Raw genomic sequence first — 18102 nt, 5'->3', positions numbered from 1 at the left:
TCTCTCCTTATCACTGGTGTTTTAGGATACCCAATGACTTCAGTTAGAGTCAGTCATCCTTTTCGTTCATTGTGTTAAGTACTTTGTGGGTCCTTTCAATCTGAAGATTCATATCCTTCAGTTCTAGGAAATATTACTGTATTATTTCTTTGATAATTACAACTATTCCCTTTTTTAAGAATTCCCAGTGGCTGGATTATCTCTTGGATAATCTTTTTTAGCAGATATGGAAATCAGGAATGCATTTTCACTAAGCAAGAAATAAAAAGCAAAATGAACTTCTAAAATAAAACATAGTCCTTTAAGCTGAAAATTTTGCTGTTTCTGTATTCATTTATAAACCTATCCTAATAAAAGAAAAAGGCTTTAAAAGCCCAAATAAGAGAAAAACTATACTATATTGAAGTGCTGATCATTAATAATCATTAATAATAGAGTTGTTTTTCATGTATAGTGCTGCATAGTTAATACATTTCCATTTAACTCTCAATGGAATGCTATTAGGTATATAATTTGAATGTTCCTTCTTGTTAATTATATTCATTTTAATACTTGAGCCAAAGACCTCTCAGAAAAGTGAAAGTGCCCTCATTTCATATCCCTTCACCATTACAGTTAGATAAAATCACCACTTAACTAGAGTATTTATTTCCATAGCGTTGTTTTAGTTCAAGACAACTAAAAGAGCCTAGCTTCAAAGCAGAATACTATTCAGTCTCAATTTAACTTAATAGCCAAAAACTTAAGTTTTCACTTGAATCTTGAATGGAGATAGACACATGATATTCATGCTTATTGGGCTTCTACTATATGCAAGCAAGCACTGTGCTTTTATATATTCTCAAAGATATATTACCCCCATTTTATACATGAAGCAACTAAGGAACACAGAAGGGTATTTTCTTTCCATACCAAAGACACCAAAACCAATTATGCTACAGTATTTAAAATAAATCACACAAATTACAACATGCAAAGAAATCCAAAACCATGATGCAAATTTTTACAGAACACATTCATTTGATAACTTGGCTTGCAAACACAACAAATGACATTAGTAACTGGCTAAGTATAAGCTCACATTTTAAGAACAGACTTTTTCATGCCTTATTTTGAATAATCAGTTACCTCAGATTGATTGAAGCAGAGGTGCAGAAGTAAGCCAGAAATCCTACCAAGATATTGCCATTGAGAAAGAGACAGAAAAAGAGAGAGAGAAAGAACACCAAAGACAGAGAAAGAAACAGTGGTCATCTTTACTTCAGGTGATTTACTCAAACTACTTTAAGGTCATTAAGTGGGACAGTTATGACTAAATGACATTTTTAGGTATTCATTATGTATTAATTACCTCTCATTTTGTGATCAACTAAGAGATTCAAAATAAGTAGAGAAAATATAAAATTAAAGTATCTTTAAAATTGTTTTCCAGTAGTAGAAAAATAAGCATTCAGCAAGATTCTGCCACAATTTTATAATGGTTTGAAATAAAAAGCCACCTTACTTTATTTGCTGACTTAATATGACTGGATTAAAAAGGTAAATGAAGAATTACCTTCACTGCTGCAGTAACTGCAGCAGTAGCTGCCAAGTTTAAACCTTGCCGTCCAAAGTTTACCATGGTTTCATAGCCTCGTTCCTTTGCTTGCACAATATAATCATCAATCTCCTGGGGGAAAAAGCCAGAGATGTCAGTTTTACTTAAAAACAGTGTTAAGAAGCCCCAAACTAGAACATTCTCCCTATAATAGTTTCATGAATTTTATAGCATTAGCATATGTTAATAGGCATTTCTTTCTGTCTTTTTTTTTTTTTTGAGAAAGGGTCTCATTCTTTTGCCTAGGCTGGAATGCAGTGGCATGGGACAATAAGTACGCACCACCATGACTGAATAATTTTTAATTTTTTTGTAGAGACAGAGTCTCATTATGTTGCCTCGGCTGGTCTCAAATCCCAGGCTCAAGAAATCCTCCTGCCTCGGCTGGTCTCAAATCCCAGGCTCAAGAAATCCTCCCACCTTGGATTTTCAAAGTGTTGGGATTACAGACATGAGCCACTGCACCTAGCCTAGGCATTTTTCTTTCTGTTTTTGAGATGGAGTATTGCTCTGTCAGTCAGGCTGGAGTGCAGTGGTGCGATCTCAGCTCACTACAACCTATGCCTCCAGAGTTCAAGCAATTCTCCTTCCTCAGCCTCCTGACTAACTGGGATTACAGGCAAGCACCACCATACCTGGCTACTTTTTCTGGTATTTTTAGTAGAGCCAGGGTTTCACCATGTTGGCCAGGCTTGTCTCAAACTCCTGGCCTCAAGTGATCCACCCACCTCAGCCTCCCAAAGTGCTGGGATTACAGATGTGAGCCACCACACCTGGCCTCAGCCTAGGCATTTCTAAAAATAATTTATGGAAATAAGTTAAATATCTTACCCTTTCCTTTGAAGAAAGAAGTGGATGAAGGAATTTTCTATATATTAAACTTGCTCCTTTGGTATAGGGAGAAAGCAGCCATATGACAAAAGCAATCTTCAGCTCATAGTACAGGGGAAACCTAATAAGAAAAACATTTGGAAAAAAAACTGCCAGTGAAAAAATAAACCACTGTGGAAATCACAAAAACACTTTTTATAAAGTTCAGTCACTATGCTAAGCTTTTTTTTTTTTTTTTTTTTTGAGATGGAGTTTTGCTCTTGTTGTCAGGCTGGAGTACAATGGCACCATCTCGGTTCACTGCAACCTCTGCCTCCTGTGTTCCAGTGATTCTTCTGCCTTAGCCTCCCCAGTAGGTAGGATTACAGGTATGCGTCACCATGCCCAGCTAATATTTGTATTTTCAGTAGAGATGGGGTTTCACCATGTTGGCTAGGCTGGTCTCAAACTCCTGACCTCAGGTGATCCACCTGCCTTGGCCTCCCAAAGTGCTGGGATTACAGGCATGAGCCACAGTGCCTGGGCTATGCTAAGTTTTAGAGTGTAAAAGTTAGTAATCAGGAGACAACTGTGTTTGAATAATCTTGTTTCAACTATAGATCAGTTCATTAAAGTGTGACCTGAGAGATTCCCCTGCTCTAATACAAGAATCTTCCTTTGTAGTAGGCATAGGAAAGCTGCCAAACTGAATGCAGCAGTTAAGAGAGGGCACTAATACTATTCATCCAGTACATAAGATATGCCCACGCTATCTGCAGAGCCAAACTGCCATGGAAGTACATAACCTACCTCATATGATAGCTGTGCCTGTCAGAGCATGACTTCATACACTTCAAGTGCACAATGTTTACCCCATACACACATCTTCATCTTTTACAGAACTTCCCAAAAATATCCCTTCCAATTTCATTTGGCCAGAATTGCAGCACTCTGCAGACCTAAATTGTTCACTTGCAAGGAAAATTGCAAGGAAAATGGAAAGAATTACAATGGGTCTTCCCTGTTGGCCCAGTATACTTCTTCAACCAATGACTGTGGCTTTAACCATGTGACTTGCTTTGGCTAGCAGAAAATGAATGTGATACGTGTCACATGCAAGCAGAAGCTTTAAACACCCTTTGACTTCCTCACTTCATCACCCTCAACCTCGTGCTTTAAGCTCTTGCCTTCTAACATGAGAACAGCTGCTTCTTCAGCCTTGGTTTACGGGGCCAGGTGAGGATTACACACCTGTGACCCCAGCACTTTGGGAAGCCAAGCTGGGAGGATTGCTTTAGTGCAGGAATTCAAGGGTGCAGTGAGCTATCATCATGCCATTCCACTCCAGCTTGGGCAACAGAGCAAGACCCTGTCTCTAAAACAACAACAAAGGTGACCTGACCCCAGCAAAGATGCAGCCAAACATTTTCCATCACGTAGCTTGAGCAAAAAATAAAAGTTTGCTTTTCTAACCCACTGTACTTTTATGGTTGTTTCTTGCTGCAGCAAAAGTTCTCTAATGTATAATGAGAGGCTCAATATCTTTCCATGACAAGGAACACATAAATGTAGTCCATTTATCACTAGGATAAATGATAACTGAGCAAATTTGGGTTCTTCTGTCAAGGCAGGCAGGTAGAGGGCAGTGAGGATGACTCGCTGTGTAGCCAACAAAGGGGTCTCTGCCACACTGCAATTACAGGAGTTTCTGGATTCAGTTGTTCATGTTAAACATTTTCTATACCGTTCACTTTTAAATAACATATATAGGCTACATTTGCAATCAGAAAAAAATGAAGTCTTAAAAAAAGAACTTGGAAACTTAGATGTAGCATGGTTTGGGATCTATGTTCTGTCACTCAAAAACAAAGAGACCTCCCCAACCAAACCCCGATACCAAAAATATAACAGATAAATGAATGAGCTTTGGAGCACAGGAAGGGAAATTTTTACAGTATTTCAAATCAGAAGAGATACAGCGATGTTTGCAAATAAAGGAAGGTTGTTAAGAATATTTTAGTATGATGGCTTCTATTTTTTTTTCTTCTAGCAAATCCAATAGGACCTAATGTACTACAAGAATAGGAGAAAGCAAAATGGGAAAGACAGCGTAAGGAGATAATTGTAAAGGTTTGAAACAGACCAGGCAGAATGTACGTAGACACCGACCAGGAGCAAGTAAAAGGAACGAGGTTCAAACTGATATCTATGTGAGCAGTTGATTAATTTTTTCAGCTGAATTTGGCAGCCCAGTTAAAAAAATAAAAAGGAATCATTTTGGCTGAGTGCCGTGGCTAATGCCTGCAATCTCAGCACTTCGGGAGGCCGTGGTGGACGGACCACCTGAGGCTGGGAGTTCGAGACCAGCCTGGCCAATATGGTGAAACCCTGTCTCTACTAAAAATACAAAATTAGTCAGGCTATGGTGCCATGTGCCTGTAATCCCAGCTACTCAGGAGGCTGAGGCAGGAGAATCACTTGAACCTGGGAGGTGGAGGTTGCAGTGAGCTGGGATCACGCACGCCATTGCACTCCAGCTTAGGCAACAGAGCAAGACCCTGTCTCAAAAAAAAAAAAAAAGAAGAGTAATTGAAAGGCTAATTTAGACTGAAGGTTTGTGTGTCAAGGGCAGATGAAGATATCAGCAAGGTAGTAAACCAAAATATCTTAAAAGGAGAAGTTCTCAAAGTGATGGCAGGGTTTCGATGGAAATGCACTACTGAAATACACCACAGGGAGATTCGAGTTGTCCAGTTAAGTACTGCTCCTTGGTAAAATGTTAAATCCTTGAGGATATAAACATGCTTTAATTTTGCCTTATCTATTTGGAACAGAGCAGCCAGGAAGCTGGTGTTGAGTGGGTGTCCATGTGGGTGCTGACGTTTTCCAGTTCAAATGTTTGTAGATGAGAGTTTTAAGGATAGGGAGGGGGGTGCTAAAACCAGATGCTGTGGGCTTCAAAAGAGGAGTCATTTAGGAAGTGATACAGGAAAATTGTCTGAAGTCATCAGTGCAGAAAAGGATGATGACAATCAACTTTCCCTATTCCAAGATACTGGGGGAAGGTGTGTGGGAGGTGAGCAGGGAGTGGCGTATGGGGAGGAAAATGAGCTGCCTTTATTTGATGGAGGCTAAAAGGAAAGTAGTGTTCTATGAGAAAGCAGATGACAAAAACAAGTTGCTGGATAATTAGGTAACTTGATCAAAATCACTTAGTAGCAAGAGCAGGGTAAGAACTCAGGACACCTGATAATGAGTCTGTAGTTTGGCCTCTTCTCCATAGTAAAACTTACCAAGCAACTGTTTGATCTGCTACTGTTTCAATCACAGTATAGAGAGCAAAAACAATCCAGTACATCATCCATCGAACCTGGAAATAATAAAAATGCTCATGAAACAACAGACGAAAATTATTTGCAACTCTGAATAATTATATGTACGTATGTGTTTCCGGATACATAGTATTTTGGGTCAAATGCAGAAAGTGATGATTTAATTTTCTTTTCTTTTCTTTCTTTCTTTTTTTTTTTTTTTAATCTTTCAAGCTTTTATTTAAATGCCATGATCCAGGATGGATTTTAGATCTTGTTGAAAGCAGCCACATCCATGGACTGGACATAGTCCTCAAAAGCAGTGATCTGTTCCTCCAGCCTATCTGTTCCAACTTTATCATCTTCAACTACACATTGTATTTGAAGTTTCTTAATTCCATATCCCACTGGAACTAGTTTAGATGAGCCCCAGACTAAGCCGTCTGCTTGAATGCTTCTGACACACTCCTCTAATTTTGCCATATCTGTCTCATCATCCCAAGGTTTCACAACCAGTAAGATGGAAGACTTGGCAACAAGCGCAGGTTTTTTGGCTTTGATTCATATTGTGCAAGACATTCTTTCCTTAGCCTCTTCGCTTCTTCACTTTCCTCCCCATCATCAGATCCGAAGAGATCAATGTCATCATCATCTTTACTATCTGTAGCTCCACTTCCTGTAGTGTCTTCCACATCCACAGGACCATACTTGCCCAAAGCTTTCTTCACTCCTGGCAGGCTGGCCTTTTCCTTTTCATAAGACTTGATGTGATTATACCAACGTAGGGCATGACACAAGTCGGCAGGCGGTGGGCCTGCTTCAAATACTGCCACATCTGCTTGAGATGGCACATACCCCTCGATGTAGCTCTTGTCCGCCAGGTAGTCGTTGAGCACCCAGAGGCTGGCGGGGCTTTTCAGGTCTCCGAAACCCATGACGTCTGCTGTATCCGAGAGCTGGGGAGCAGCAGAAAGAGAGCGTACGCGAACGGCGCCCCGCGCTCAAAGAGAAAAAGGGGCCCGGAGAAGCCGGAAAATTCCTTATATAGAGACGGAGGCGTTTCCCTCCACCGCGCCCGACCAAACGTTAAAGGTCAAAGTACGTTAGCATTCTCACTTCTCCACGTACGAATTGGGGGCCCTGAATTAAGTGGCCCACAAATTGTCCCTGGACTCTTCGTTGCGTTTGGAAATAAATTAATAAAACGGGCATGTCTTAAATTCGTACCTCCACGGCTCCGGAAGATAACGGGAACCGCCGATGGTTTAATTTTCAACAGGTTTTATGTTTGAGTTCTTTTTTTTTTTTTTTTTTGAGACGGGGTCTCACTCTGTCACCAGGCTCGAGTGCAGTGGCGTGATCTTAGCTCACTGCAACCTCTGCTTCCCTGGTTCAAGCGATTCTCCTGCCCCAGCCTCCTGAGTAGCTGGGACTACAGGTGCGCACCACCACACCCAGCTAATTTTTGTATTTTTATTAGAGATGGGTTTTCACCATGTTGGCCAGTATGGTTTGGATCTCTTGACCTGGTGATCTGCCAGCCTTGGCCTCCCAGAGTGCTGGGATTACAGGTGTGAGCCACTGTGCCCAGCTATGTTTGAGTTCTTCACATTACTACATCAACAGTCTTGGGATAGAAAGAGCAAAGATTAATAAATCTCTGGGAATTGATACAATCTAATCTAGGAATCTAAAACAGGGAATTGGAAAACCAGGAAATATTTTTCTTAATTGGAAGAATGTTCTTTAAAAGATGTTATCTACTTGCTTCTTTATGAAGACTATTTATTATTTATTTATTTTTATTTTTTGTAGAGACAGGGTCTCGCTCTGCTGCACAGGCTGAAGTGCAATTATGATCACAGGTCACTGCAGCTGTGACCTTCCAGGCTCAAGTGATCCTCCTGCCTCAGCTGCCTGAGTAGCTGAGACTACAGCTGTGCAACACCACGCTTGGCTAAATTTTTGTTTTTTGTAGAGATGAGGTTTTACCATGTTGCCGAGGCTGGTATTGGACTCCTTGGACTCAAGCTATCTGCCTGCCTTGGCTTCCCAATGTGCTGAGATTACAGGCATGACCTCAACTATTTAATTGTTACGTAAGTAATATAGTGTAATACGATAAGACTACATTTAATCTTAGTCTCAAAAATGTTATATTTCTTCCTTATTTCCCAATATATAGAAATTGTTCAGAAAGCCAAGAACAATCCTGGGCTTCTTACTTCTATTAATGATACAGCCCTAGCCGGGCTTGGTGGCTCATGCCTGTAATCCCAGCACTTTGAGAGGCCAAGGTGGGCGGATCACAAGGTCAAGAGGTCCAGACCACCCTGGCCAACATGGTGAAACCCCATCTCTACTAAAAATACAAAAATTAGCTAGGTGTGGTGACACACGCCTGTAGTCCCAGCTACTTGGGAGGCTGAGGCAGAAGAATCACTTGAATCCAGGAGGTGGAGGTTGCAGTGAGCCAAGATTTCGCCACTGCACTCCAGCCTGGCGACAGAGCAAGACTCTGTCTCAAAAAAAAAAAAAGATGCATCCATAATGCTAGTTACCCAAGTGGAAAGTGTAAGTAAGGTTAGTCTCCTTCCTCTTCCCCTGATGTAAGCCTGTAATCTCTCACACATCTTTCTCCTTCTTCCACTCTAATTCCACAATTATAGTTCAGAATGTTTTAATCTCTTGTCCAAATCAGGGTATGCTGAATGGTCCCTGGCACGCTGCCTTCTCTTGGTATCTATCCTCCTCATAGAATGCTGTCAGATTAATGTTTCCTGAGCTGATTCTCCCAAATTTTACTTTTTCATCTACCTCAGTACATTGTTTCTTGTCTCTCAAGTGCACTGGAGTTTTACTAACAATTAAAATCTTTGCTCTTCTGTGCAATAATCATAGCAAATACACAATGCCATGCCAATCAGGGGGCTAGGAATTATGTTGATAAATATATCACATAAATTAATTCATTTAATCTCTGTAACAAACTTTACAAAGTAGGAAATAAAATTACTTCCATCATAGATAAGAAAACAGTGGCACAGAGAGGTAAAAGAGAAGTCATTTAGCTAGGATTTGGGTCCAGGCTGCCTGACTCTGGAATTGGTTAACTCATTATACCAGGCAGAGAGAGAAGATGTGAGAAACTGCCCAATGTGGGGTCCAAGAATGACTACCACTTTCATGTTCTTGCCTCATCAGTGACAAAAAAATTTAGGTCCTTATATATAACTGGAAAATGGACCTATTAGTTTTAATACAGATGTTTGTTTGGGTATTTCATAGGCAATATAAAACAATAACTCAAAGTAGCTTTTTCAATTTTCTATTTACATGAACAAATCAATAGAAAATAGCCATGAATAACTTCTGAAGCAATTATATTATGAAATAAGAATAGTACCAATTTGTTCTAATTTATAGAGAATCCTGAAAGCTTAAAAAATTTCCCAAAGCAAATAATAGGGTACATTATCTGTATTTGAAATATGAGGAAACTGATTTATAAAATTATCTTAAATGTTAAAAAAGTTAAACTAATGTTCTCTTTAGTTTTCTACTTTTCATGAGTTCTTTTCAATCTCTCACTGCTCCCAATCCCAAGCTTTTGTTCAAGTATGGGGATTTTCCTCCAGGTCTAAAATCCTGCGTGGGTCTCTGCACGTGTTATCTTTTCTTCCCTTCCCCCACCTTACCCATTTCTAAAAAGGAAATGATGCTTCTGCATGAGTTAATTCCCTCAGCTTTTCCAAATCCAAACACTAATTGAGTACTTTCACTTCTCAGATTATCTTTTTTTTTTTTGAGATGGAGTCTAGCTCTGTCGCCCAGGCTAGAGTGTAGTGGTGCGATCTCAGCTCACTGCAACCTCCACCTCCCTGGTTCAAGCAATTCCCCTGCCTCAGCCTCCCAACTAGCTGGGATTACAAGCACATGCCACCACGCCTTGCTAATTTTTTTCTATTTTTAGTAGAGACAGGGTTTCACCGTGTTGGCCAGACTGGTCTCAAACTCCAGATGTCAGGCAATCCGCCCACCTCGACCTCCTAAAGTGCTAGGATTACAGGTATGAGCCATCATGCCCAGCCCATAAACTTATCTTTTAGAGTCAATCATGACCATAGGCCTCCCTCCCAAAAAGAAATGAAGAAAAAGATGACTACAAACTAAACAATGTGCTTTTGTTAAGCTAGCAGGGATTTTGGGAGTCATCAAGCTTTTTAAATTAAACAATCTTTTACTGAAAAAAAAAAAAACCTGTAAATACATTATAAGAGAACTGTTCTGGCTGAGTCTCCCATTCAACCTACCTTATGACTCTTGGAGAGACTCTGAGAAACCCTTGTGCTCTATAAGTATGGCTGGAAAAACAAGTAATATAGTGAATTCCTCTCATTTTACAGAGGGCCAAAATCAATAAATTGCTCAAGATCACTGCACTAGGAAATGGCTGAAGGAGGCACAGTCCATCTTGAAGCCCAAAGGATGCAGCTTTTTTTTTTTTTTTTTTTTTTTAATACTTTAAGTTCTGGGGTACATGTGCAGAGCGTGCTGGTTTGCTGCATATGTATATATGTGCCATGGTGGTTTGCTGCATCTATTACCTGGTCATCTACATTAGGTATTTCTCTTGTTATCCTTCCCCTATTTCCCCATGCCCTCCTATCCCTCCCCTAGATCCCCACCCCACCGACAGGCCCCAGTGTGTGATGCTCCCCTCCCTGTGTCCATGTGTTCTCATTGTTCAACACCCATTTATGAGTGAGAACATGCGGTGTTTGTTTTTTTTGTTCTTGTGTCAGTTTGCTGAGAATAATGGTTTCCATTTTTATCCAAATACTGTGCAGCCACAAAAAAGGCTGAGGTAATATCCTTTGCAGGGATGCAGGTTTTATTTATTTATTTTTTTTTGAGATGGAGTCCCACTCTTGTCATTCAGGCTGGAGTGCAGTGGCGCGATCTTAGCTCACGGCAACCTCTGCCTCCTGGGTTCAAGTGATTCACCTGCCTCAGCCTCCTGAGTAGCTGGGATTACAGGTGCGCGCCACCGTGCCCAGCTAATTTTTTTGTATTTTTAGTAGAGCTGGGGTTTCACCAGGTTAGCCAGGATGGTCTCGATCTCCTGACCTTGTGATCCACCCACCTCGGCCTCCCAAAGTGCTGGGATTACAGGCGTGAGCCACCATGCCAGGCCGGGTGCAGCTTTTTAAACATGCAGCTGCCACCAGACCAGTCTCTCTGGATCTTTAGGATTCCCTGGTTCTTTCCCTCTCCGGTACTCAGCACAGAGACCTCAGTGTAAACATTATCATCTCCTTTCCCAGTAAAGTGAAGGCTTAAGTGAAATAAGGCTCTCTTTACAGAAAATTTAAGAAATTCTCAGAAAAATAAAAGCATTTAAGTAACTGCTTGTTATTTTTCATTATTTTACCTTTTCATTATTTCACAACTGTCTTGATGGTTGTGATCTTCCAAGGGGATAACAACTGTATGTAATGCTCCACCAATTGTTTTGATTTACTTGTTAATAGGGTTGAGTAGACGCAAAAGGACTGTACAGATAGTAGCCATCTGCTGATATTCCCTGAATGACGAGTTGTGGAATGAATTAGAGCTGCTGCATATTCCGCAGATTTCAAAAGTCACTGTGCTTCAGTGAAGTGCTTATTCAATTTTCAGATGAAGTAATCAAATTTATTTTAAAACTCACAAAATAAGTAAGTGCTTTAAAGTATATATATATTTTTAAGAAAGCAAAAATTATATCTGTTTAGGTCGTGAGAATATTTAATAATGTCAAAAATAAAAGAGGGAGAAAAGGCTTCAATATTTTAGTTAAACATCCAACAGCAAACTGTCTAATCCATAGGGTATTTCTAGGCATTTTCCTGGTGAATTAACTGCAGTTCTACATATGCAAACCCCACGGTTTTAATTTGTCTTTAATGAATAAATTCTTTGACAATTTGATCTCTTGAACCTATGAATTTTTTGTTCTCATCAGAAATATGAACCTTAAATATAGCTGAATACAGGCAAAAATTAAATGAATTCAATGGCCATGTGTTATTCATGGAAGCAACCATAAAGAAAGTTAACCTTGAAAATATTTTGCTTTCTTTTTTTCCATTAATGGATTTGGTTGAAAGTTTATACCAAATGATTACTCATTGATGCTTCTATTAAAACTATACCTCAAGGCCACTCAGCCTACTGTTTAAGGTTTTTCCCAAAGGAAATAGCAGAAAGAAGTCAAGGTCAAAAAAAAAAAAAAAAAAGCCTAAATGTATGTGAAGATAAAGGAAATATTCTTTAGATCAATAAAGAATCATTGATAAAATGCAGCATTAATACCAACAAATTGAAAGGAAACCAGTACACTAATTATCTTATGAACATATGTAACCAAATATAATAGAAATAATTGCTGTTAAAATATGTAAATAAAAGTCAGTAATTTAACTGGTGGCTTTAATAAATCACAATCCACCTTTTAAGCTACTGAGAAAAAAGGTTACCAACCTTGTTGTTAGTAATATATTCTCAGGGAAGTGAGAACAAACAGTATTTCTTTCCAGTTCAGAAACAATTGGTAAAACCAACAAACTGTTATTTAGATATCTTCACAAGAACAATGAAATAATGACAAAGCTGTACCCAATACTTCCTTAAAAGTCCCTTTGGCCCTTGTCAGTCTACAAATCCCCCAATTGCAGTGGTGCACAATTTCAACCTAGATGGCAGTTTACTTTCGCAAAGGGGGCTTGTATTATAGGAGGCTCACATAACATAGGAATTGCCTGAATATTCTGCAATGCCCTTCTGTGTAGCCTAGTCAATAACTATACAAAACTCAAGGAAAGAAAAAAACTTTTCTTGATCCCAGAGAACTTAATTATCCAACAAGGTCAAGTTTACACTTATAAGCACTAAGATGGAGACACACACAGATACACCCTCCTTTTCATTAATCTTTCATGTAAAAGATAATTTAGTCAGTTCTTGAGGACTCAGGTGGCAACATTAAAAACAACATTCATTGATTCAACTGTAAGCAAATACTACCTGCCTCATGGCATGGGAATAGAAATATAAACATGATATCTCCATCCTCAAGGATTCAACATTTCACTGGGCAGACAAACAAATAACTGTGATTTTTAAAATGCTGTGTGATTGCACCTGTAGTTCTAGCTACATGGGAAGCTGAGGTGGGAGAATTGCTTTGGCACAGGAATTCGAGGCCAGCCTGGGCAATATAATGAGATCCCGTCCCTAATTTCCAAAGATGTTCTAGGCCAGACGCGGTGGCTCATGCCTATAATCCCGGCACTTTGGGAGGCCAAGGCAGGTGGATCTCTTGAGGTCAGGAGTTAAAGACCAGCCTGGCCAACATGATGAAAACCCATTCCTACTAAAAATACAAAAAAAATTTAGCCAGGCATGGTGGCATGTGCCTGTAATCCAAGCTACTTGGGAGGCTGAGGCAGGAGAATCGCTTGAACCCAGGAGATGGAGGTTGCAGTGAGCTGAGACTGTGACACTATACTCCAACCTGGGTGACAGAGCAAGACTTCATATGTAAAAAAAAAAAAAAAAAAAAAAAGATTTCCCCTTGCTGTTCTTACTACATTAGACATCCTAGCTCCCAGTATGAATCAAATTCCCAATATTTTCAGGAAAGCTTACTAAAGGGATTATTTATAAAGCTGTGTACAAGGTTCAAGAACACAACAAAGGATAGGGCACACCCCTGAGCAAGCAACTGCAGGAACTGGTATTATACTCAGGTGAGAAGGAGGGAGAGAAGGAAAAGGCTTCCTGGAATCCAGAGATGGTAACTGTAGATGAAAGCTATAGTCACAGTCAACTGGTGGTGGCAGGGAGGGAGCTGGGAGAACAAATATTGTGACCTCATGCTTTTCCTGTCTTCTGATCTTGCGCAGGAGCCTCTCATGGGTCAAACCCAAAGGAGGCCAGAGATGATCCAGCCTGTGTAGATCAGTGTCCAGGCCATAAGCAGCAGGGCAGAGAAGTGTGGAGAGTGGAGGGGAAGCTCTAGTGGAGGAGCAAATAGAAGGTTCTAGCACTACTCAACCTGTTGGCCATTTGAAACACCCAGAATTGAAGTTGTTGTTCAGTACTTCTATAGATACCACCTCAGCCCAGATGACCATTATCTCCTGTCCGGATTATTTCAGTAGCATCCTAACTGGTCACTCCATTTTTTAAAATTCTATTCTGCATACAACAGTCAGGGTGCCTCCTAAAAACAGAGGTCAAATCATGTCATTCCTCTGCTCAAACCTCTCTCATGGTTCCCTATCATTGCTTACTACAGCCTGGAAGGCCCTATGCGTCTATCTGGCTCCAGCGATCTCTCTACTGCACCTCCTGTCCTGTTCTGCTCCAGGCACACCTGTTCTTTTACTGGCCCTAGTATGTGCTGATATGCTCCTGCCTTGAGGCCTTTTGGATGCTATTTCCTTGTCTGAAATACATTTCCCCCAGTTATCCAGGTGAATAGCTTGCTCACTTGCTTCAGGTCTCTCTGTTCGAATATTTTCTGTGAGAGAGCCTTTCCTGACTACCCTGTTTAAAATATCAAAATTCTAAATCCCTTATTCTGCTTTATTTTTCTGTAGCATGCATCACATATCATAAGCACATCTAAAAAGTATTTGCTTTTCCCCACCTTCCTCTGCTTTTTCCCTAGTAGAATATAAACCCTAAGCGGACAAAGACTTTTATTTTGATCACTGATGAATCCTCCGTGCCTGACATAAAAGGTGTAAATAAATATATGTTGATGAATTGTTGAATGAATGTGGGAATGTACATAGCTTAATGTACTCCTTTTTGTAAGAACTGCAAAAGGCTAGAAAGTAGAGAGGAGGTAAAGAATGATGAGTACATATAAACTAATCTTTTAAGAGATCTGCTTTTGGCCGGGCGCAGTGGCTGACGCCTGTAATCCCAGCACTTTCGGAGGCCGAGGAAAGTGGATCATGAGGTCAGGAGATTGAGACCATCCTGGGCAACATGGTAAAATACCATCTCTATTAAAAATACAAAAATTAGCTTGGCATGGTGGCATGTGCCTGTAATCCCAGCTATTCAGGAGGCTGAGGCAGGAGAATCACTTGAACCCAGGAGGTGGAGGTGGCAGTGAGCTGAGATCAGGCTACTGAACTCCAGCCTAGCGACAGAGCTAGACTCTGTCTCAAAAAAAAAGAGAGAGATATGTTTTTTTAAAGGAAAAAGAATAAAAAATAGCATGAGGCAACATGAAAGAATGTTTATGTTCTCAAGGATTTAACATTATACTGGAGAGATAATGAGATTCAAATTATGAGAAAGCAGGAATATTTAATGGAACAAGATCCTGGATGATATAGACAAGAATAAGATTAGGAACTTAGAAGGAAAAAGAGTAGGCTCAAGAAAGAAGCAGAGATACATCTTCCTCTGGGACAGAAAGAAAGCAAGAAGAGAGTGGCTATGTCCAGAAGAGAGTTGAAGGGTTCACGGGTGAGGCCTTCTACCTTCACTCTTCAGTAGGGGGCAAGTTAAGGTTGGGCATGAGTGGGAAGGTGAGTGGAATTCAGAACAGCAGGAAACGTTTAGAAAAGTTGTTTTTAAGGATGGGAAAGGGAGCCGTCAGGGAAGAGCTGGGACAGACTATGTGACCAATGGTGCCTTCACCAGTTCTGGGTGCTGGTGCAAGGGCTATAACGAAAGGTCTAGGACAATGAAAGAAGAGAAGTATGAATGTGACATACCGTTGTCCATAAAAGGCATAATGTGGCTACAAAATGGCTGAGCCAGGGCCTGGTTCCTCCGCCCCTCTTTGCAGGTAGAAGAGGAATGTATCGACTTATCACCAAAAGGATATGAGGTGAGGCTTTTGAAAAGTGGGTGTCTCTTCCACTTGCTCTTCCTCCCTTCTTGCTGGCTAGTATGGCAGGGAGCAGAGTACCCTTGGAAACTATGTGTTGAAGATGGGTGGAATCTGAGTTTTCAAGTATTAATAGTTGCATGGGGAGAATTTCTTGATGAAATGAGTGCCTAACCAGGACTGTTATGTGAAAAAGAAATGCATTTCTATAGTTCTTCAGTCATTGCATTATTGTTACATACTATGATCACAGAGGCTTAGCCTACCCCAGTATAAGCGGTTACACTAATCTCTGTGATAATGAGAGAGCAAGGCCACAGCAGCAGTGGTTCCAGAATTAGGTAGGCACTGGTTATAGTACTATTAGCTGCCATCTGTGGCAGGGCTAATACCAGGACTGGTTGTGATAGTGCTACAATGATTGAGAAATGGAGAAGAGGACCACATTTTAAGCAACTGTGGTTGAGATATACCCAGGGAAGTATTTTGGAAGAAACTGAAGGGTAGGAAGGATTGATGTTCTCATGCAGCACACAGAGGCACAGCCAGAGGAATACTATTTTAAATTATTATTGTGATCCCTTGGCAAGTGTGGACTCTGTCAATTTGTTAGCTATCATCTGCATTCAGTCTATGCGGCTTCAGTAGTAATCCTCTTCTACTTCCAATAGGCCAAGCAATCAGATAAATAAGCTTGCTAGAAATAGGCATAATATTTCAAGTAAATATATTCTGAGTGGGAGGCCAACGAATAAAATGCAAAAAATAACATGCATAAACATCAGTAGCAAGACTCTATAAACAAAGATGTTTGATGTTTTATTTTGTTTACTTTGTTTTCTTTGCCAAGAGTGTATCTAATGCCTTATATAATACCTGGCACAAAACAGATGCTCAAAAATACTTATTGAAAGAATTAATAAGCCAGGTGGTGTGGCTCACACCTTTAATCCTAGCACTTTGGGATGTTTAGGTGGGAGGACTGCTTGAGCCCAGGAGTTCCAGACCAGCCCAGGGAACGCAGCAAGACCCCATCTCTACTCCACCACATAAAAATAAACAAAACAAAACAAAACAAAAAACGAGTGAACTGGGCTAACTTAACAAGTGAGATTATAATTTCTATTTTTTTCTAATTACTTGGTAATAAACGTCTCTTGAAAGTGGTCACAATGAAATGGCAATCATTTTCACTTCTGGAGCACTTTACCTACTATATATTTTCTGACTAAAAAAAAGTGATAAATATTTTCACTTAAAATAAAAATATATAAATAAAAGAATCCTCAAATGGAATCTTAGAATCATTTAAATATCAAAAGGAATTTACTTTCCAAGGAAATATACTCTTATAATTAGGCAAGTTCTTTAGAAGAATATGAAGTCATCTGCGATATAAAGTCATAGTATCTAAAATTACATTCTGATTTATATAGTGCATGGATCAGATTATCCTACTTAACAAGCCAGCACTTGCTTTATTATTACTCAAATCCATAAGGCTTTTATAAAGCCTTAGCATTTCAGAAATCCAGACGGTCATGTGATGGAGTTCTTAGCTTCACCCTCTCAAAGGAATTAGAGGATATTTAAAGCTGGAGTGAATACAGTAAAATGAATGTACTCCTAGGCTAAATTTACTATCAAGAAAATCATGCTTCATTTAATAGATATGCATTTACCTACCCTAATGCCAAATGAGAAATTATTTTCTTTTCATGATTTCTCAACATTTTTCAACATAACAAGATTCTATGATTTACATTCTTAGAGAAAACTTTTATAAAACTGATTTAGATCCCAGGATAAACAAATAAAGCAAACAAAAAGTAAGCTGCAATTGTAAAATGATCCTCATGATCTCCATCACAGAAACTGAAAGCAATGTGCAGGCCCCAAGTATACAGGGAAATATGTTATGGTTGGAGGTGCACTGTTGTAGATTTATAAGAGCAACAGATATTAGTAGTAATGGCTTATTAACTTCAAAGTATTTTTCTTAAATGATACCTTTATATAACTTACTCTTGTTATGCTATGACCAGTGAAATACTATGATAACAATGATAATATGTTAAATGCTATAATTATAATAATTTACAGTTGTATGATAAAAAGAAAAGTTAATGTGACATATAAATTTGATGAATATTACTTAGGGCCTACTATGAACTTTGAAGTCAAGGTTTTCCTACACCTACCAATCATGGGGGGATTGGTAAAATACAGAAGGATAAGAATAGGTGATTACCAGCACAATGTCTGATTCAACATATAACTACTAGTATTTTATTACATATTATGTTACATATTATTCACTGCCTTGTATGAATAAAATTTCTTTACTTCCAAAAGAAATCCTTCCTTAATTACCCCGACTCCCTCCAAAGATCATATATAATCTCTGTGTATTGTACCTTTCCTTTGTAACATACATGGTTGGTTTATGTAACAACTACCTCTGCCATTTGACTGTAACAACA

General features: G+C 39.5%; 1 protein-coding gene and 1 pseudogene across 2 annotated transcripts in view; both read right to left on the bottom strand.

The window, feature by feature from the left end:
• REEP3 (receptor accessory protein 3) overlaps window positions 1-18102 on the bottom strand; it is a 108640-nt gene that overhangs the window by 24964 nt on the left and 65574 nt on the right. The window contains exons 3-5 of the mRNA XM_032252663.1: window positions 5701-5777; window positions 2429-2549; window positions 1556-1669 (exon numbers count right to left, since the gene is read on the bottom strand). Of these exons, the coding sequence (XP_032108554.1) occupies window positions 1556-1669; window positions 2429-2549; window positions 5701-5777 (312 nt within the window). The remainder of the gene's footprint in view (window positions 1-1555; window positions 1670-2428; window positions 2550-5700; window positions 5778-18102) is intronic.
• On the bottom strand, window positions 5927-6991 carry LOC116533030 (annotated as a pseudogene). Its single transcript, XR_004261045.1, has one exon. The product of XR_004261045.1 is annotated as an elongation factor 1-beta pseudogene (transcript).

This window comes from Sapajus apella, unplaced genomic scaffold (genome assembly GCF_009761245.1).
Source record: "Sapajus apella isolate SASKATOON/1434 unplaced genomic scaffold, GSC_monkey_1.0 scaffold78, whole genome shotgun sequence".
Taxonomy (NCBI): domain Eukaryota; kingdom Metazoa; phylum Chordata; class Mammalia; order Primates; family Cebidae; genus Sapajus; species Sapajus apella.
Note: the sequence above shows the minus strand (reverse complement) of the source record. Positions and strands in the feature narration are given on the sequence as shown.